The sequence below is a fragment of the Dicentrarchus labrax genome, unplaced genomic scaffold (genome assembly GCF_905237075.1).
Source record: "Dicentrarchus labrax unplaced genomic scaffold, dlabrax2021, whole genome shotgun sequence".
Lineage (NCBI taxonomy): Eukaryota > Metazoa > Chordata > Actinopteri > Moronidae > Dicentrarchus > Dicentrarchus labrax.
In genome coordinates this window covers 25,374,315-25,394,543 of record NW_026136720.1, presented here as the reverse complement: position 1 = coordinate 25,394,543, position 20,229 = coordinate 25,374,315, and the positions used below count along the sequence as shown (strand labels likewise).

At 40.5% G+C, this 20,229-nt stretch overlaps 1 protein-coding gene across 2 annotated transcripts in view; it reads left to right on the top strand.

The window, feature by feature from the left end:
• LOC127353720 (kelch-like protein 25) overlaps window positions 1-20,229 on the top strand; it is a 53,897-nt gene that overhangs the window by 3,889 nt on the left and 29,779 nt on the right. The window contains exons 2-7 of one of the 2 annotated variants that reach the window (XM_051383221.1): window positions 5,866-6,089; window positions 6,193-6,298; window positions 14,263-14,508; window positions 15,663-15,752; window positions 17,185-17,348; window positions 18,860-19,007. In XM_051383221.1, coding sequence (XP_051239181.1) covers window positions 5,908-6,089; window positions 6,193-6,298; window positions 14,263-14,508; window positions 15,663-15,752; window positions 17,185-17,348; window positions 18,860-19,007 — 936 coding nt within the window. In that variant the 5' untranslated portion in view covers window positions 5,866-5,907. Of the gene's footprint in view, window positions 1-599; window positions 6,090-6,192; window positions 6,299-14,262; window positions 14,509-15,662; window positions 15,753-17,184; window positions 17,349-18,859; window positions 19,008-20,229 lie in introns of those variants that run through there. The other variant, XM_051383222.1, reaches the window with a different exon arrangement.

Here is a 20,229-nt window from a genome sequence, read left to right as displayed (position 1 = left end):
CTGTAGGCCTACAACATAACAGTGTATCAGAACAAAGATTGCCATAGCCCATATGTTAACCGTAGGCCTTTAACAACAACAAATGCACCAAGAATTGCAGATGTGCAAAGTGGAAAACAAATATTTAAACACTAGACACAAGCCCATTCTACTTCTTCAGGTAAAGTGGCAGGTTTTTCTTGATGAAGAGTAGCTTCTCTGCTTTATCACAGTGAAGTCTGTTCCTCTTCTCATCGAGAATATGAGCTGCAGCACTGAACAGTCTCTCGCTGTCAGGGCTTGTGCACGGAGCAGACAAGTACTTGCGTGCCATCTTTGCCAGGTCAGGAAAGCGGCCTTTGTTATTTCTCCAGTAGGCAAGAGGGTTATCACTTCTGGGGATGGGGACTTCAGACAGATAACCATCTAACTGTTGAGTGGTTGAGCTTGTCCTCTGCCTGACATTTGATAAAGATAAATAGGCCCAGTGCATAAATAAACATTTTTGTCAAATAAAATAAAAAATGTCTAGCAGAAAAATAAAATCATCTGATAGTCACATATATAGTAAGTCAGAGCAGAATAGCCTACCTATTATTATTTTGTGCACTCTCTTGCAGGATCTCATTGAACATATTGGACAACGAGGGTGCATGCCCCTCATCCGGTGCAGAGAGACGAGTCCTTTTTTCTGCGCTCTGGTCTCTTTCTCCTGTGCTTGTGCGCTTCTCCGTCTCCAAGCGGGTTCTCCGCATCCATCGCGGCCTGGATCATTTCTCGTGCGCGCTGCTTTAATCCCACATCCAAGTAATGATCTTTATAACGCGGATCAAGTACAGTCCCGATGAAGTGCAGAGGATCCGAATAGATCTCAGTGAAACGTGTGCTGACAGACTGTACTTTTCATTGTTTTCACTCTGTGGTCCGTCTCAACCTCTTTGCTTAGAAGACGCTTTAGTGCTGCAATTAAAGGAATAACGTCTGCTACAGATGCATCAGAGGAGCTGATCTCTTTAGTTAGCTGCTCAAAGGGGGCAAGAAGAGAGAGAATGTTCTATTAAGACCCACTGGTGTGAAGTGAATGTCACGGGGAGCTTGTGATCTGTGCTGTATGCAGCCAAGACTCACTTTTGTGCAAAGACGCTTTCCAGCATGTAATAAGTGCTGTTCCACCGTGTACTCACGTCTTGTTGGAACCGTTTTATTGGTGTTCCAAACTGATCTTGCGTAGACTGTAAGTGGGAATAGGCCAGCTGAGAATGTTTAAAGTGGCCAACAATTCTTCTGCCTATAGCCAATACGTCTTTTACGCTGCGTTGAGACAACACTTCCTCGTTCACAGCCAGATGTGGTGTGTGGGCCATGCACCGTATTCCTTTCAGCTGGCTTTCTTCTATCGCTTTTGCCATTTTTCTTGCATTTTCACTGACTATGGCATGCACTTTAGATGGGTCGATATGCCAGGTGTCGAACATATTGGCGAATGCATCATCTCTCAGCCTACGAAATCCCACATCCAGGCAATAAATTCCATAATTTTTTGTGTAATGCCCTTTGCCTTGGCACCATCACTGGAAAACTTTCTTGCCTTTTCAAAAACGTCCGCCACAGACGGAGTGGGCGTGCTTGGATTGATTTTCCTTTTATGTGCCACATTCTTCTCATATTCAGAATGCAGGGCTCCAGACTAACTTTTTGCATTGGTTGCACTGGTGCGCCTAACTTTTTTTTTTTTTTTTTTAAGGTGCACCAGCACAAAATTTAGGTGCACCCAAATTTTTCATTGCGTCGCCTTTAACGCCATAAGGTCACCTTTTTATCGCTCTTCATAACTTTCATATAATGTGAATGATTTTTAAACAAGGATAAGGTATAGAGAAATACTTGTCTTTATTTGAAGCACAAATATATATATATATATATATATATAATATAAAGAAAATAAAGTGTTTAAAGTGCTTCACTGAGCTGAAATTGAACATTTCAAACTAAAACACTATGCAAAATAAAACATTTGCACTAACTAACTAACACGAATGCACTATTTCCGGCCATATTCTGACCACACAGTGCATTGCGTTATGTCCTTTGTTGTACCTCAGCCAGGGAAATTGTTTCAGCCAGTCCTGTCTGCAGGAATACAGTGGGTACGGAAAGTATTCAGACCCCTTAAAATGTTTCACTCTTTGTTTCATTGCAGCCATTTGCTAAAATCAAAAGTTCATTTTATTTCTCAATAATGTACACTCAGCACCCCATCTTGACAGAAAAAAACAGAAATGTAAAGTTGTTGAGTCCTTTGTCTTACAGCTGTAGGAGTTTGGTTGGTTTACCCTCACTTGGATACTCAAAATTACTATTTGCAAATGGCTTCAAAACTGTATCATTTGAGGGCATCCTGGTGGGTCACCTGGTAGAGCTGAGCCCTTGCTGCAGCAGCCATGAGTTTGAATTTGACCTGTGGCCCTTTGCTAGGAGAAGGAATGGTCTAACAGGATAACCCTTCACTTCCAGGCCAAGTTGAACAGGCGTTGCTCTGTCAAATCTTATGCAATCAACAACATGGTGTGTGCCAGCCTACAGTTAATTGTATGAATGTGTATGCAAGTGCATGCTTATCATCTTTTGTTAAGGGTTCTTGTTGAGCCTGCATTGTGATCTGTAAAACAGACTCTAAACACTGAACACACCATGACTGATCTGTTGTGACTCTGCTCTAAAACTGCACATCAGCAAATGTAGATGGATGCACTCATTCACACACAAATAAAAACAATGTTGAGGCTGCTGAAACAGCCTTTTATCTGTGGTATGGTGTAGTGTTGATGGCTGCATTTATTCATCTAGAGCCAGACTTTCAGTTCTGAGTTAATGTGGAAACATGGCAGTTCAACATGGCGGCCTCCACGACCTGTCCTCTTTAGATAAAAACAGCTCCCAGGGGACAATGGAAGCAATATCCTGGAAAGGGGGGCATTGAGGTGCTCCTGCGGGGCATTTTGTTTTCATCAAAAATTCACAACAAGACAAGTTGAAATGTTCAACTACTTGAAAATGAATGGGGTCTGTAACATTGAGGGCTCTATCTCAAGCAATTGACTTTGTACACTGGCGCTTGTATAATTCCTATTTTGCACTCAACGCACATTGGAATTTTCCCTCCACCGACGCACGTCCTTAGGGAATGAACTTGCGCTCCGGGGGGGCGGTTCAGCGAAAAGAGGAGGCGTGTTCCGGCACAGACTTTCCCTGATGCTATTTTGCTGTTTCAGAAAACAATTCCACCACAGACCAAGAAAAACCTTGTCTAAAGTCAGTGGCGCTTATTCAGATGCTATTTTAAGGGTGCAGACTTGAGGGGATGCCCCTGAGAGGCAGCAGCAACATCGCCACCCGGTCAAGACGGGCATTAATACTTTGCCGCATCCCGGACAGCTCCTGCTCTAGCATGTCAAACCCGGTTTGCTGCAGGAAGGGGTGGTCCTCCGGCGTGTAGTGGGTCTGGATCCTCTGCACCTTGGTGTTTGCGCTGCTCCCTCCTCAGCTGGCCCGTGCGCACTGCTCCCGAGGCCAGGGTCTTCTTCCTGCGAAGCTACATTACATTGTTTTGATTTATTGTATGGCTGTGTTACATTTATTTCATGTCAATAATGTCACTTCTCGTTTTTTTACGGCCCTGACGAGAATGTCGGTCTCCTTGGCTATGAACCGCTCCTGGCGTGCGCCCGGCAAATCTGCCGTTATAATAGCAGTCCGCCATGGAACAAGCGCGCCTGCTTTTAAAGGGAATGTGAGATGACACTCTGATTGGTTTATTGCACGTTACGCCTAAACCACACCTATGACTAATGTAGCTACTTCAGACCAACCCATTTTAGATTTGCGCCGGGCACAAGAGTCATTTATCCCGCCTGCATAATAGCAACAGCACCCGAGATCCGCCCACAAAGCTACTTGCGTTTTGTGTTTGATACTTGCGTTTCAGATCGGCAAGTTAGGGCCCTAAAACTTGGTAGTTTACACCACTGTGACTAGACAAGACAGTGTATGGTTTCTATAGCAGCATCTCTTCAGTGTTTCTTTCAGTTTTATGTAGCTCACCTCCATGCTGCCGTCATAGGATCAGGATGGTAAATGGTAAATATACCTGTACTTGTATAGTGCTTTCTAGTCTTCCGACCAATCGGCGCTTTTACACTATGTGCCACATTCACCCTTTCAAACACATTCACACAGCGATGGCAAAGCCCATCGAACAGAAACTAATGCATTCACACACATTCACGGCATCGCAATTCGGGGTTCAGTATCTTGCTCAAGGATACTTCGACTGATTGAACCAACAACCTTCCGATTAGGGGACGACCCGCTCTGCCTCTGCACCACAATGAGATAGATTTTATAGATGTCACCATATCATCTATAAAATTTAATTTCAACATGGCCTTTACTTTACTGTCTGCTCGAGAAAATTTATGCTCTCTTTCTCTGTATTATCCATTAAGGAGAATTTTCCTCTCAAAAGCATTCATATCTGCTTTCAGGGAAAATACCTGGCTGATTATTCTTAGTTCCCTTATAACATATCTCTAGTAGTTGAGCAGGAATTCACTACACGTGCAGCCTTTTTTTTCTGTTGGAACAATTAATAATATTGTTAATTAGTTTGATGTTAAATTAAAATGTTTATGTCAAATTACTAATGGTTTCTGATTGGCTGCTGTTTGTGATTCCCAATTAAAGGCTGGATGTCAAATTTCTAACCTATGTGTTTTTATAACACTCAAATATAATTTCTATTCACATGGATTTTTTTTCTCCCAGAGACATTAATGATATTGCAACTTTTAGTTAAATAAAAAGTGTTATTTGGCATTTATTATGATGATGATCATCATAATAATCAACATTCATATTAATTGGAAACAATTAGCATTATTTTGTTTGATGGGGGGCTATTAGAGACTAAGATAATAGATTGGGGATGCTGGCCCCAAAAAAGAGAACCACTGTTATTTTCACCAATTAATATTATATTCTGTTTCTGCAAAAAGATCCTCCTACATTTTATACACTGGACCTTTTTAAGTGATAACTTTGATAAAGATTACGATAGAGATAATACCAAATACCACAACTGTTCAGCCAGGTGAACCAAGACAGTAACATTTCCAACAAAACTGCTGATCTACTACTAAAATGAGTCTTGTCAGAAGAATGAAAGTGCTGTGGTGAAACATATGAATATATTATTGAAGGAATCTGATAGCAACACTGAAAAGGGGCGAGGCTTTCAAACCAGTATTTGGACTTTAGCACTGTGGGTTGTAATGAACAATGCAACCTGATATTAATTATTGGTATTAATTAACAGGTCTGAAATGAAGCCATATTTAGGGAAAGACCACTTTTGCTTTTGATAAATACAAATTTAATTGGGCATCACAGACAAAACGGAGGACACCAAGGCCAACAGTATTAGGGTTGCACAATTTATCAAAATATTACCAAAAAGTGCCATATCCAAATCGCATTTTTTTTGGAACAGTAAAATGTGTTAAGAAACAGCATTATAATAAGTACTGTAGTTCTACAGAGATGCCCTGGCCTACATATCTGGTTCTCCAGTTGTAAGAAAATCAAAGAATCAGGGTGGCTATGGCTCAGGAGGTAGAGTGGGTCGTCCAGTTATCATAAGTTTGGTGGTTAATTCTGGTTATGATAGAAAGGTGTCAGGACACAGTGCATTGCAGTTTTCTGCGTATGGGGTGGCATAACATTATGACCACCAGGGTGCCCAGGTGGTCATAATGTTATGGCTGATGTAAGATATAATTGCTGCTGATGTACATTGTGACTTCCTTTTACTGTCTTTGTGTTTGAGAGATTGTTTCAAGTGACTTCCTGGAGGTGCAAAACATAGCCGCCATGTCGGTGACTGTTCATGAGAATCGCAAATCCCGCACCAGCACAGGCTCCATGAACATCTCATTGTTCCATAAGCCTTCACATCCTGACAGTGTCCTGACCCAACTGAACACAATGAGGAAACACTGCATGTTCACTGATGTCACTCTGTGGGCTGGGGACCGCTCCTTTCCATGCCATAGGTAAACACATGCTAACATTTGTGCATTTTAATGGTATCTTTCTCTGGACTTATGAGCTCAACATTTTTGGTCTCTGACAAAAGAATGTTTTTGTGTCTCGCAGGGCTGTCTTGGCAGCGTGCAGTCGTTATTTTGAGGCAATGTTCAGCGGAGGGCTACGAGAAAGTCTGGACAGTGACGTCAATTTCAGAGACAGTATTCACCCAGAGGTACTGCCATTGTTACTAGAGACAGTATGCCTAATTTATCCTATTGCTATAAGCTTCTGTGTGCTTCACAATAATGTTCGGTATTAGTTATGTTTAATTGCATCAGAAAGCTCTTTGAATAAATGCAGTCAAGAGAGTTGTTTTGTTATGTCATCCACTAATCAGAAAGTTGGCTGATCGATCCCTGGCTTCTTCTACTGCATGTCAAAGTTTCCTTGAGCAAGATACTGAACCTTAAATTGCTCCCAATTTGGAGCCATAAGTGTATGAATGTGTGTGAATGGGTGGCATTTGATCGGGGATCGATCCAACAACCTTTTGATTAGAGGACGAATCAGAAATCCCTAAGGCCCAGGAAATGTGCTTATAACTGGAGATCTGAATAGACTTAGTAACCCTTCTGGCACTGCAGAGTGGCAGCTGGACACAACAGCTCCCGCTCCCCCCTTTCTATTTTTTGCATTGTGTGTGAAAAGGCAAAACACAGACGAATGGTCTGATCAAGAATGCAAGACCAGAAATGCCTTAGGTATTAGGTGTAATGAAACATTAAACAAATACAAACATACAATTATGATCAAAAAACAATATTATCACAGTTGATATTGAGACCAATCAAAATCCATGTCTAGGTCCCTAAAAAAGCATGGTGTACAGGGTAAAACATACAATATAATTTAATCAATGTATTCTGGTAATATGTGCAGCGTAAAAATTATGATAATGCAAGTTTTCTTTCTGAAAAACCAGCAAACTTAAATTAGTAAAGAAAATTGTGGAAAAAACTAGTTACCTAACAAGCTAACTGGTAAGAGCACTAACTGCCATGGAATGTCAGACCTAAACCAGGAGAAAGCAGCAAAGGAAGAACAAAAGAAACAAAAATCGTAAGTAAAGGAAATAAAGTAGAACAAAGAAGCAAAAACAAGAAGAGGGCTTAACTATAGAACATTTTCAGAAAAACGGGACATCTAGTACATTCATTTAAAAAAATAAACCATAGCTGAACAAGCTTGGCTTTAAAGAATGTGAACACATCTGTGATCTTCTTCAACTGGAATATGGACCAAAAACATTACCTCAGAATGTGTAGAACTAAACAGGGTCAACATCGCCCATCACCCTACTCTGACATTTTGAGCCCCTGTATGACCATGGTCCATCTACCCCGTGACGACATGGATGTTTGCTGAGGAAATGAGAATGACAACAGCCAACAAAGAGCCTCCAATCCCACACGCCACCACAGGGCTCAGAGGTAGAGTGGCACCGGCTCCTCTCACTGCATGTTGAAGCGTCCTTGAGCAAGAACCCTGAAGCGCACCCTGAAGAGCACCCTGAAGAGGTTGCTGTGCACACAGTGTGTGAATGTGTATGAATGTGTTAGTTTCCGTTCTGGTAGCTAGCAGTTGGCACCTTGCATGGCAACCACTGCCATCAGTGTATAAATGTGTGTGTGAATGGGGTGAGTGTGGCATGTAGTATACAGGGTATTCCTGCCTCAAGAACATATCTGGAGAAGCATACCATGCAGAAGCACAGTCTGACATGGTTCACTCCATGCCACCCCATGAGATGCATCCTACATATGCCTACATAAGCCAACTATTCAGACAGAGAGGTGAAACAACTGTTGGAACACTTTTTTTAAGATTCTTTGTTTAGTTCTGGATTTTATCTGACTTTATTCTGTATTGAATCATTGTAGAACTGCATTTAAATTTTCATGTACAAATAAAACAGTATATTTAATAAAACATATATATTAAAGGCATACTATGCAGTTTTCCGGTTTTGTCAAACAGTTACCCCTAGAGTCGCTGCTGAGTACTTGTATTTAGCGTTAACTGTCGTAAATACCACTCACAAGAGCCGTCTCTATATACGGCTCTGCCTCTCTATATACGGCTCTGCGTCTCTATATACAGCTCTGGGTCTCTATATACAGCTCTGCGTCTCTGCACTCGAAACTAGGTATGAATTCCTGGGTTCCATAACTCGGTAAGATATAATTGACTCTTAAAAATCACAATTTCAAGTAAAGGTACAGTCGAGAGTTCACTGTTAGCCAGCTAAAGTTTGCATAAGCACAGTTCACAATCCATACGAAATAGGTCCAGACAAAGGACTACGTGCTTTCTTCGCCAAATCTGCCATGATTCACATCTGAGTGAATGCCTGCTAGTGTTTTCAATTGATGTTGTATTGTGATTATGTTGCTGATGTATGTCACGTCGTGCCGTAAAGCAATTTGTGATTCTCGCGAGATTTGGCGGCATGCCAATTTCAGACTTGCATTGCTGGTTCTGCCAACATTGTCCCTCCCCAGCTTTGCTATGGGGATGATTCGCTACACTACGAGTTCGTTTACCATGGAAATGACTTCGAAGCTGTTATATTAAGGTACAAATCTTGCATAGTGTGCCTTTAATATATGAATTCAATCTCTATCAGTTAGTTCATGGAACATCCAGGGTCTGTACTCTGTATCTTTGGACTACAAATACTATCGGGAGTGCAGCATATTATGTCTGACGGAGACATGGCTGAATGACATTACGCCAGACTGTTCAGTGGAACTAGCCAGCTCTTCACTAGTTTGGGCAGACAGGAAGAAACAAGAGTGGTAAAAAGTCTGGATTCATTCATACACTCACACACCGATGCACAGCATCGGGAGCAATTTGGGGTTCAGTATCTTGCTCAAGGATACTTCGACATGTGGCACCAGGAGCCGGGGATCGAACCCACAACTTTCCGATTAAGGAACGACCCGCTCTTCCTCTGAGCCACAGCCTGTAACCCTGGACATGTTGTCAAGAAGGCAGAAATCTGCACACCTGATATTGGACTTCTGGCCATAGGGTTAAGGCCATACTATGTGCCCCGTGAGTTTACGGCCACTATTGTCGTCACTGTTTACATTCCTTCATCGGCAGTAGTGGCGCACGCCTGTGACGTCATCCACTCCACCCTTGCAGACCTGCAGACACGTCATCCCAGGGAAGCTGAAAGCCATCATGGACAACACCTGTCATCCTCTTCATGCTGAGCTGAGGCAGCTCAGGAGCATCTTCAGCTACAGACTGACCCAGCCCCGAGCCTCAAAGCGGTTTGGAGGCTCATTTGTACCATCTGCCATCAGACTCCACAACGCCACAGCTCCCAGTTCCTCCAACCCCAGCAGATAAAGACTGGTTTAGAACTCCTACCTACAACGCACAAACCTTTTGCACTATTTATATTTCATTTTCCACTTTAGTAGTTTGGTAGTTTTAGTTTAGTTTTAGTTTTTTAGTTTTAGTCAAGTTTAATTTTCTGCTCATATTTTGGACTCCATTTCCTACTTGAACAACAAATAATGTATATACTTTAATTTATAGTTTTTAAATCTCCTAATATTAATAATATTCGCAATATTTTTACTGTGATATTTATTCTATTTCTATTGTATTCTTTGTTTTCTGTTTTTGCGTTGCTTTGCCCTATTGCTGCTGTGTCAAAATTAATTTCTCCTTAGGGGGATAAATAAAGGAATTATCTTATTATCGTATCTTATCCAATTGGTGTAGGGGGTAAACGTAATTAAGTCAATGTATGTCAGTAATAAATGTGAAGTAAAAATTGGCAACCAAACTACAGATCTCTTAACTCAAGGGAAAGGCATCAGGGCAACAGCTTGTCTCTAGCTCTATTTAACATCTACAATAATGATCCTCTAGTACTGTTGGAGTAATCTGGAACCCCTGGCCTAACCCTTCAGAGTAAGGAAGTTGCACTGCAGCCCCATACGCAACTGTGATGCACTGTGTGTTCTGACACTTTTCTATCAGAGCCAGCATGAACTTTTTCCGCAATGAGCCTGTTGCCGGTTCACAGGTTTTTCTTCCTTGGACGACTTTTGATAGGTACTGACCACTGCAGACCGGGAACACCCCACAGGAGCTGCAGTTTTGGAAATGCTCTGACCCAGTTATCAAGCCATCACAGTTTTATATAATCCTAACACTGCCCATTTTTCCTGCTTCTAACACACCAATGTTGTGAAAATTTGAATTGGTGAAATCTAAAACAGAGACTTCAGAAGCAAATTGTCTTTGGTGTAGTTTATTCTTTGCAAAGAAGGTCAGTCATACAAGCAGTCTGCAGGAGTGTGACAAATGGCAGGATGGAATAGAACTTTTTTATAGTACTGTATAAACTGCTTGTGGTTAACACTTCCTTGGTCCGAAACCAGTTCTAATACTAGACATAGACAGCACGTGAACCCATACAGGCAACTTCGAAGGGTTACACAAACGTCAGGCTAAGAAAACAAGTGTATCATGCAAAGGTCAGACTAACACATTTTACATTACATTAACTTGAGGAAAAAATTTTTGGTTGTATTACTTTATTAAAGTAATACAATTTTGTTTAACATGCTGCCTGATATATCCCATCCATGGACAGGTGCAGATAATCAGTGTTTTTCACTTCACCTGTCAGTGGTCATAATGTTATGGCTGATCGGTGTATATTGCTGCTCTGTGCTAATGCTAGTGTTGCTGTCACCCGCACAACAAGGTCTACAGCAACACCTGGACCCCCTGGAGCAGTCAGAACTGAGCCCTGAGCTATCCAACCACTAATCAAAATAAACCAAACACTTTACTGTCAGAGATACAGGGCAGAGACAAATCCTGACCAAATACAGACGACATTATTATTATTATTATTATTATTACAGAAAACGCATACGGCAAAACAATAACCATCATATACTGTACAATACTATAGCGACGGGGGCTCCCTCCCATGAAACATTCATTGTTTTAGCCCAGTACTGTACTTGACTAACATCACCGGCTTACCTGCAAAATGCAAAAATATCACTTTAGTGTTTTATGTTTCCATCGTGAACACAGACAACAATTCCTTTTCTGACATGCTCACGTGAGCTTTCCCTGTGACACTCTTCTCATACACTTTATACCCTAAATTCTGACTAATATGAATACTTTGTTCCCCCATAAACGCATATAACACATATGGAAAACTCTTTAACTTATATTCTATCCAAGACGTTATTCTATTCAATAATTTACGTATGACCTATTGTGCCACACTCAATTTTAAATGTCTCAGACATTTAGTTACCAAGGATTGTTTCCACTTCACACATGAACTTTTCTTACTGACTTCACATGGTATTAAATGGCACTTAAATGTTCATAACATTCATTACTTTTTAAATTCACTATGTCGTATCGTAGTGTACATTCCAGTTAGTAATTTACCATACATTTTCAGTTGGAGTAAACAAATCTGTCCAGATCAACACAGCGTGTAACAAAGCTCAAGTTTCAGCCTCAGTTCTTTTTCAGCCTCTTTGGTTTACAGTCTAATGAGTCCGGTATGGTCTCACTGGATCAACTCTCTTCATATATTTATGTTATTTATGATCCCAGAGTCGCCACAGTCTTTGCCAGGCTGGAAATATACTCACTTATAGGAGTTCAGCACCAACCTCCACCACAGTTGACTCACCCTAAGCCCCTTAGGTCGGCATCCTCAGTCATCGTCTCTCTCTTTGTAGGTAGCTGGTTGCAGACGATGGTTTCCTCTGATGACTCTTGTAGGTTTTCCCCAGGCTCAGCAGCATTATCCTCTGGTGTGATATCCATGCTGTCTGTCTCCATCTCCTCTAGTTCCGGTTCTCCCTTTTTCCTCCCCTTCTCTGGTATGAATGGTTATGCATCTGGGTTCATACCAAAAGCTCTCGTCTTGTTCTAGTCTGAACATACTTTACTGGTTGCATAGGCCTGGGCAAAACAAGTGTAATGGCCCATTATGACTAGAATGTACTCAAATCAGGCCTCTTAATGCAAAAAGTCTATAGAGACTAGCTCAAATGGATGTGTAGTCACGATGGATATCAGAGGGGCTCTAGTTGGTTTATGTGGGCGCTTTGCCTTCAGACACTCACACACTTGAGTAAGAAAATGTTCAGTGCGTATGGGCCCAATAAAATCTGTCCCGTATCAAGTTTAGAGTACTCCTGACTCCCAGGTTTCGCATTTATTTGTGTAACTCTTGAAACACTGTCTAAGGATGTTCTTTAGGTAAGACAAGCTGCCGTTTATCTCCTGCTTTTCTGCAGAGGACCCCATTATCATTTATACAGTTATATAGTTTTTGAGTTAAGCGTGTTTCTGGAGGGGTGCTTGTTGTTTCTCTTGTACTGCAGGACTCGACCAATGACAGGTTTCTCTCTCTTGGCTTTCTCTGGCATCTGCTCTGATGTTAATGGTTTGGCCAAAGTAGGTGAGCATGTGTCACTCACTAATGCAGTGCATTTTGGTGGGCGGTCATTACTCAGGCTGGTGGAGTGTCTCTCTGTATTATAACTCCCTGAACAGATGCACTGATGCCCTGGTTAATTTCCTCTGTACACTGTTCCATGATGTTCATTTATGTCAAGTGGCATTTGGGAGAGACCATCTGCATCAGCATTGTGCTTACCAGATTGGTACTTTATGGAAAAGTTGAAGTCTGCCAGTTGAGCGACCCACCTATGACCTGTGGCATTGAGCTTAGGTGTCCAAGAAATTATTCTGTTCAATAATCTACATATGACTTACTGGGCCACAGGTACATTTTTGTGAGAAGTGACCTACAGTCTACAGAGCCCAGTAAAGAACAAATTATTTGTTGTCAGGAGCTAAAGAAGTAATGTGTTAGCATGTGCATGTAGCATAGTATATAACGTAAACAGTTACAGTAATTACCAGGATGTGGGAATAGAAAGTACGATATGAAACAATGTTAAACTTTAATCAAGCAATTACATATAGTGAAGAAAAACCTATCAAAACATACCAAAGTAGTCACAGTAATAGTATGATTACTGTTGCCTCCAATCTGTTCTTCACTTCGTACACATTAGTTTTGAGAGACCAGGGAAACTTACCATAATGCCTTGAATACTTAATCCTGTATAAGATGTCAACATAAGTGAGGGAATTACTGATCTAATAGTAAAGTGCTTATTTAGTTGAAAATCAAATCAGTAACCAACTGTGGACTGTACTGTATTATATAATTATTGCCAAATTCATGTTTCAAAATGTTTGTCAAAGCTATAGAATATTAGTTTGAACCCATTTCAAAAGACTATATATTAAATATTGTTTATTTTATATTCTATCTATCTACATCATAATAAAGTTTGACTGTGAAACAGAAATGTGTTGTATTGCTTACATTTATTATTTACTACAGGATTACTAGCAAAACTTATACACAAATATGGACTAGGTTTTCAGCAGGAATTCATAAAACATCTGTGAAAGAACAGGTTATTTATCTAATACCACACTTACTACAACATTTTGCATCATCCGATCATGGTAAAGGGTTTCTTGTATACTGAAGTGTCAGATGGCAATGGAGACTTTCCTGATCCTGCAGGATGCTGTGTTGTCTTTAGGCTGTCACTTGACTGAGGCATGACAAGCAGTAACTTGCTCCTCTGATGGGTCCAGAAACACTTTAGCTTCATCCGGTCATTCAGATGATCTGTAAAACATGGCAGATTTAATGTTACTTGGCTCATTGGATCTCAGGTCGTCTGATCATTGGCAGCCCTAAAAGAAAAGGACTCGTTGATTTATTTCACGGTTTCTGGGTTGGTAAAAAAAAAAAAAAGGTAATTTGCCATAGTGTCCCCTTTAAATTCTTTTGCATCTGTATTCATGATAAGCTAAAATCAGCTGATAATATCAGTCATGCTCTAGCAAGTACCACTACAGATAGATAGTAGATCACCATGTTTTTATGTGAAAAGACTACAGTGTGGCTATGTGTGGTGGTCTTATCAACTATGTTGTTTGAGGCACGTAAAAGCCTTAGAATTATCATTGTGTCATACAGGTATACCTACTATTATGTCAGTGGTTAACTCTAATTCCCTACTCTTCCAGGTCTTAGAGCTTCTGCTGGACTTTGCCTATTCTTCTCGTATCATCATAAATGAGGAGAATGCTGAGTCATTATTAGAGGCGGGTGACATGTTGCAGTTTCATGACATCCGGGATGCAGCAGCAGAGTTTTTAGAAAAAAACCTGCACTCCTCCAACTGCCTGGGGATGATGTTGTTATCAGACGCTCATCAGTGTAAAAAACTGTACGAGCTGTCCTGGAGGATGTGTCTGTTACACTATGAGACGGTAAAGATGACTTTATAGAATTATAGATTGTTTTATGGCTTCTTGCACTATATCATATCATGGTGTCCATTCATTGTACTTACCGTCCTAAGGGACTGTTTATTATTTATCAAATAAATGACCCTCTCCACAGCTACGCATATTTTTCCTCAAGCCTCCCTGAGTGACATGGGGAAAATACATGACCCTCCATCCACCATAAATAACCATATTTTAATATATTTACACCAAATGTAGGTTTATTGGAGAAAATAAAAAGCAAAGGCTGACCTTTCAACCATTAGACATACCGAACCAGACATAACCCCCTTTCCCCCTCTATATGTATCAAAATTCAATTCACTTTTAATTTTATTTGTATAGCGCCAATTCATAACAAAAGTTGTAGTATCAAGGGCAGAGAGAGAGAAGGGCAGAGACAAAGGTGCACAACAACAACAATCAACCTCTGACATACCTGTTTTCAAGTTTTATAATGTCCTTAATACCACAAAAATTCACTGGCAGAAAAAGATAACAGATTAAGAATGAAACTACTTCAGTGGGGATGGAGATTTTTGCATCTATCAGCCATCAGAAGCACTTCACACAGATTCATTTCAGCTTTTACCATATCTGGATGATGACACTGAAAACAAAGAGTGTGTAGTGGATATAAAAGCATGAGGGGGATTGTTTTTTGTTTTTTTTACCATTTTGAAATCTCCATCTTTTAGTAGTTTGATTTTATTGATTTGGCTATTGACAGAGCTTTCTCTTAGTAAAATTACGTGTAATAGTCTTAAATTAATTGGGTCTGTGATATATATATTTTTGAAGATGACATCATAGAGCATAAGCAAAAAGGGCGGAATAAAACTCTAATTCTCAACTGTTTTACAGTGTATCAAGTTCTTGTTTCCTTTAAACATTTATAGACCATGTGGGAACCCAAAAACATACAGGAGAGAACAAGTAATCAACTTGACTCTGTATTGTCATTTTATGCTCAGTTCCTAGACAACTAAATTAAAGTTTGCAAGAGGCGCTTCTCTTCATCTCCCCTTCATCACTCAAGTAGAGTTAACAGCTGAAATCTAGATTCAATAATATTCATGATGTTATAATTTATTAATTAATGTATGACTCATTTAATTGAAGTGTTTGTCCTTTAGGTAAGAGAATCAGAGGATTTCTATAGTCTGTCTAAAGATAAACTGCTGGAGCTGATTCTTAGCGATGAGCTCGAGATAGAAGATGAACAGGTGAGTCATCCTCTTTTTCCTTTTGTTTATTTAGTTCTTTAATAAAATGGCAGCACTACATGGTTGCTCAATGGTTGGCACTATTACCTCACAGCAAGAAGGTCCTTCTCAGTGCACTTGACCAAGGAACTGGCTAAGAACTGGAGTTGGCCATGGGCACTGTATGAAAAACAGAACAGTATACAATATAATTGTAGTATTCATGATGAGTAAATCAGAGTATTGTACATTTTGAGGGCCAGATGACTCACAGTGTCTGAATCTCGAAATGAGACTTTGATGCCCACAGGCCAGAATTACTTCCTGTGGTGGTCTGTGGTGCATATTGGTGGAATAAGTACTCCTGTGTTTAACCAGCACCTCATGGAGTGGATGGGAGACATTGCCCAACATGACACAACGCTTGGACAGCATCCTCTAAGCTACGTGTCATCAATAAACTGGCCAGGCCAAGCCAGTTCATTTGTGACACATTGTCACTGTACACTCCCAGGCATTTGTAGTCCTCCACAATGTGTACACTGACACCTTGGATGGAAACAGGGCATGTGACACAGTTACACACCACAGCCCTATTCTCAGTCTCCTCATCCTTGCTGATACATCCAACTAACTACAGTTGCTGTCCACTCTGTCTGACTCACCTCCTGGAGAGGTGTCAGTTTCACCTCCTGGAGAGGTGTCAGTTTCACCTCCTGGAGAGGTGTCAGTTTCACCTCCTGGAGAGGTGTCAGTTTCACCTCCTGGAGAGGTGCCAGTTTCACCTCCTGTGCACTGCCGAGGTGCCCCTGAGCAAGGCAACATAACCCCAAGAAACTGCTCATGGGCGCCGATAACGTGTGTGTGTGTGTGTGTGTGTGTGTGTGTGTGTGTGTGTGTGTGTGTGTGTGTGTGTGTGTGTGTGTGTGTGTGTGTGTGTGTGTGTGTGTGTGTGTGTGTGTGTGTGTGTGTGTGTGTGTGTGTGTGTGTGTGTGTAAAAAATCATCTGCGAAAGAGCGTGTCTGCAGCCTGGACATCGAGCTCGTGGTGGTCAGACTTCGTCCGTGTTATCTGACACGGGAACTTTCCAGTGTTATCGCCATCATTGTCTATATTCCTCACGGTGGTCTTCATCACCATCACTATTTACATTTATGATGTCTTATTTATTCTCCTGTACAGCACTTTGGTCAACTTTGGTTGTTTTTAAAGTGCTTAACAAATAAAGTTGGATTGGATTGGATTGGATTGGATTGTAGGCACACATACTGTGGTCTGCCAGTCAGGTAGTTGATAATCGGACACTAAACTAAAATGAGGGTTAGGATTAATGCTAGAAAATAGTTTCCAAATAAATTTTGTTCCATCCATTATAGCAACAGGTAGGGTAATAACAGTAACCAGACCTTAATTTGAATATTATTTGTTTGATTGTCATTTTGACTTGTGGCAGGTTGTGTTTAACTCTGTGATGCGGTGGGTAAGATACGACTTGGAGGGTCGGCGTCACAACGTACCAGAGCTGCTCAGGGGAATCAGGTTGGCTCTGCTGCCTTCTGAATGTTTGTTGGAGGCTGTAGCCTGTGAAGAACTGGTTATGGCTGACAAGAGGAGCAGGTAGGCAGTTCCAGGAATCTTATGAATTGATATAAAGCTCTGATTTCTTTCTCTATTCTGTTTTCTTCATTTCACTTTGTTCTGTCTAAAAGGAAATTATGAAGTTACACATTTAAAATGTTACAAATAATTGTATTGTGTGTGTAGGGGAGATTGGGGTAAGTGGAGCCAAAGGTAAGTTGAGCCACCCCTTGTTGCTAGGAAATGGTAAAAAACATTGATCATGTGACCAAATATTTAGGAGGAAGGCATCATTTCATGGAGTATATGAAGGTAAGAACCATATGGGTAAAGTGGTTAGATATTTATTTCTAAGAAAAAAAACATTTTTCACTCTTGAAAGTGAATTTAGTCTATCATATGTTTCATGAGAATTGTGTTTAGACCAAAATAGATCATTTTAAATTTGTTTTATACATCAATTGTGGTATCTATGAGCTACAACATGAGGTCATAAACCTAGCATAAAAGTGCACCATTTTAGCTGTGGGGACTAATAAAGTCAAAATGGTAGCTCTGGGCTTGAAGTCGAGCCATTTGGCCAGGGGTAAGTTGAGCCGGTGGCTCCAGCCAAAATACACTTAATAAGTGTATCCAAAAACATAATCTGTGTATATTCCAAAAACACAGCTGTTAATGTTCTCTTCCCATCGCACTTTAAGGCATTCTCACTTGTTCTCTTCCTAAGTGCACTTTAAGGCATTCTCATGTTAAAATGTTTTTTTTACAAAACAGCTGTTTAGCAATAATAATAAAAAAAAGTTATTGTACCTGTTGAATTGTGTATAATAAATAAAAATACGGCTCAACTTACCCTGCTCCTATGCTCAATTTACCCCATACACTGGGTAAGTTGTGCCGCAAGACCACTTTTTTTGGACATGCTATATTATCGAAACAGTTATGTTTACACTCATTCTGTTTGTTTGAAGGGATGCACAACATCCTGAAATATATGCCGATATATTAGTTAGCGACAAAACTATGATTGCCTTGATGTAGTGATCCTAAATATGAAAAATGGCTCATCTTATCCCAGTCTCCCCTACATGTGCATGTGTGTGTCAAGACTGTTAATAAATACGAAAAAGAAATTGAATCATAGATGTATTGGCCCCATGTAGTGACTTTTTCTGAGTTCAGGGTGAAAAACTCATTCTACAAATGCCAAATTTTAGCAGGTGATTGACTGCCCTGGTCAAAAGAGCAGCTGTCTAGAAGTGGCACACAGTCAATGTACATGCGAAGGTAAATGACAGGCCGACATTTCTCTCTGTATCATTCTTCTCTTCTTTTGTCTTCACTTCACTCTCAATAATGACTTCTGAATCTGAGGAGATGTTCAGTCTGGTTACCTGGTGTATAAAGATTGAATTTTAAAGGAGACTTGTGGGAGTTAAGATTGTGTTAGCAACTGTGGCTGTTGATAGAGAATTAGGCCAACCTTTTAGTAAAGACATTTAGCAAGTGTGTCTTCATCTCTCAGTTTACGTTTTAACTCACCTCTACAGGTCAATAGTAGAGGAGGCAATGCAGTGTAAGAAGAAAATCCTTCAGAATGACGGAGTAGTGACAAGTCCCTGTGCTCGACCGCGAAAGGCAGGACACACACTGCTTATCCTCGGAGGCCAGACCTTTATGTGTGACAAGTTATACCAGGTGAGACAATCACACAGTCTTTAATGCTTGTATGATCTGTTTTAACATGTGATAAGATACTTGATGTGCTGTATGAAGGACAAGGTTTCCTGTGGCTTTGGTGGCTTGGGACATATTCTTTCACTTACAGTGTTTTGACTTTAATCCTAGTTACCATTCCTGGTCAAACGTTACTATATGGAAGTTATTAGCTCAGTTAGTATCCTCCTCACTGTTAAAAGATGAATGAGTTCAATTTGTGCCCATGCTAGATTACATACAGTAGCCTAACTAAGATGTGTAAGTTCACAATGCAACACTACAGGAGTTTAGCAGAAACATGTGTCTCACTCCGACACTTTCTTGAATTACTGCATGGAGACCCATTCGCTACTATTGTGTTTATGATGTCTTGATGGCCTAAGGGTGTAAGATGTGTATAATTTAATCAAACGTTGGTTCAAATCCGGGGAAGGCTACAGCTCAGGTAGTAAAACAGGCTGGCCCTCAATTGGAAGGTTGGTGGTTCGATTCCAGGGTTTTCATGTCCACATTTTGTGCCCTTGAGCAAGACACTGAAATCCACATTGCTCCTGATGCATGTATATAGAGGAAAAAGTTCAGTCATTTTATTACCCCAGATGGGAAATTTGACTTGCAGACAGGGGCACAAAATTAGTACGTAGTAAGTGATAAAACAAATATATACAATATACAATCAATGGACCTGTATTTGTATAGCGCCTTTCTAGTATTTCGACCACTCAAAGCGTTTAAGATGCTCCTCCTTTTGCACTTGAACCATAGTACTCTCAATCTATGGCCTGAGGGAAACATTTCAAATTCAAGCTGGTTTGTACAGTCCAGTATAGACCTGGCCTTGTGGAAATCAAAGATAGCCATCAAGGGGGTCTGGGTCTGCCACTTTAACAATGTGGTTCAGGTTTTTATCATTTTATATTCAGGTTCCCAAACCAAGCAATCACAGAGTAAAGTAAGAACAGATTTAGAATATATAATTTTCCTGTCTACATTAAAAGCATTTAACTTTCTAAGGAATTACAAACATTGCTGTCCCTTCTTAGAGACTGCTCAACAAAATGAATGCCAGTTCCGTTGAAAGTCTGAGATGTTAGGTGGGAAGATTTCCTTCTGAAATCAATGACCATATGTTTGTGGCTACATAGTATCAAGTGCAGATGAGACACCTAAAAATAAAATCTGGCATTGGTGTTTATATAGG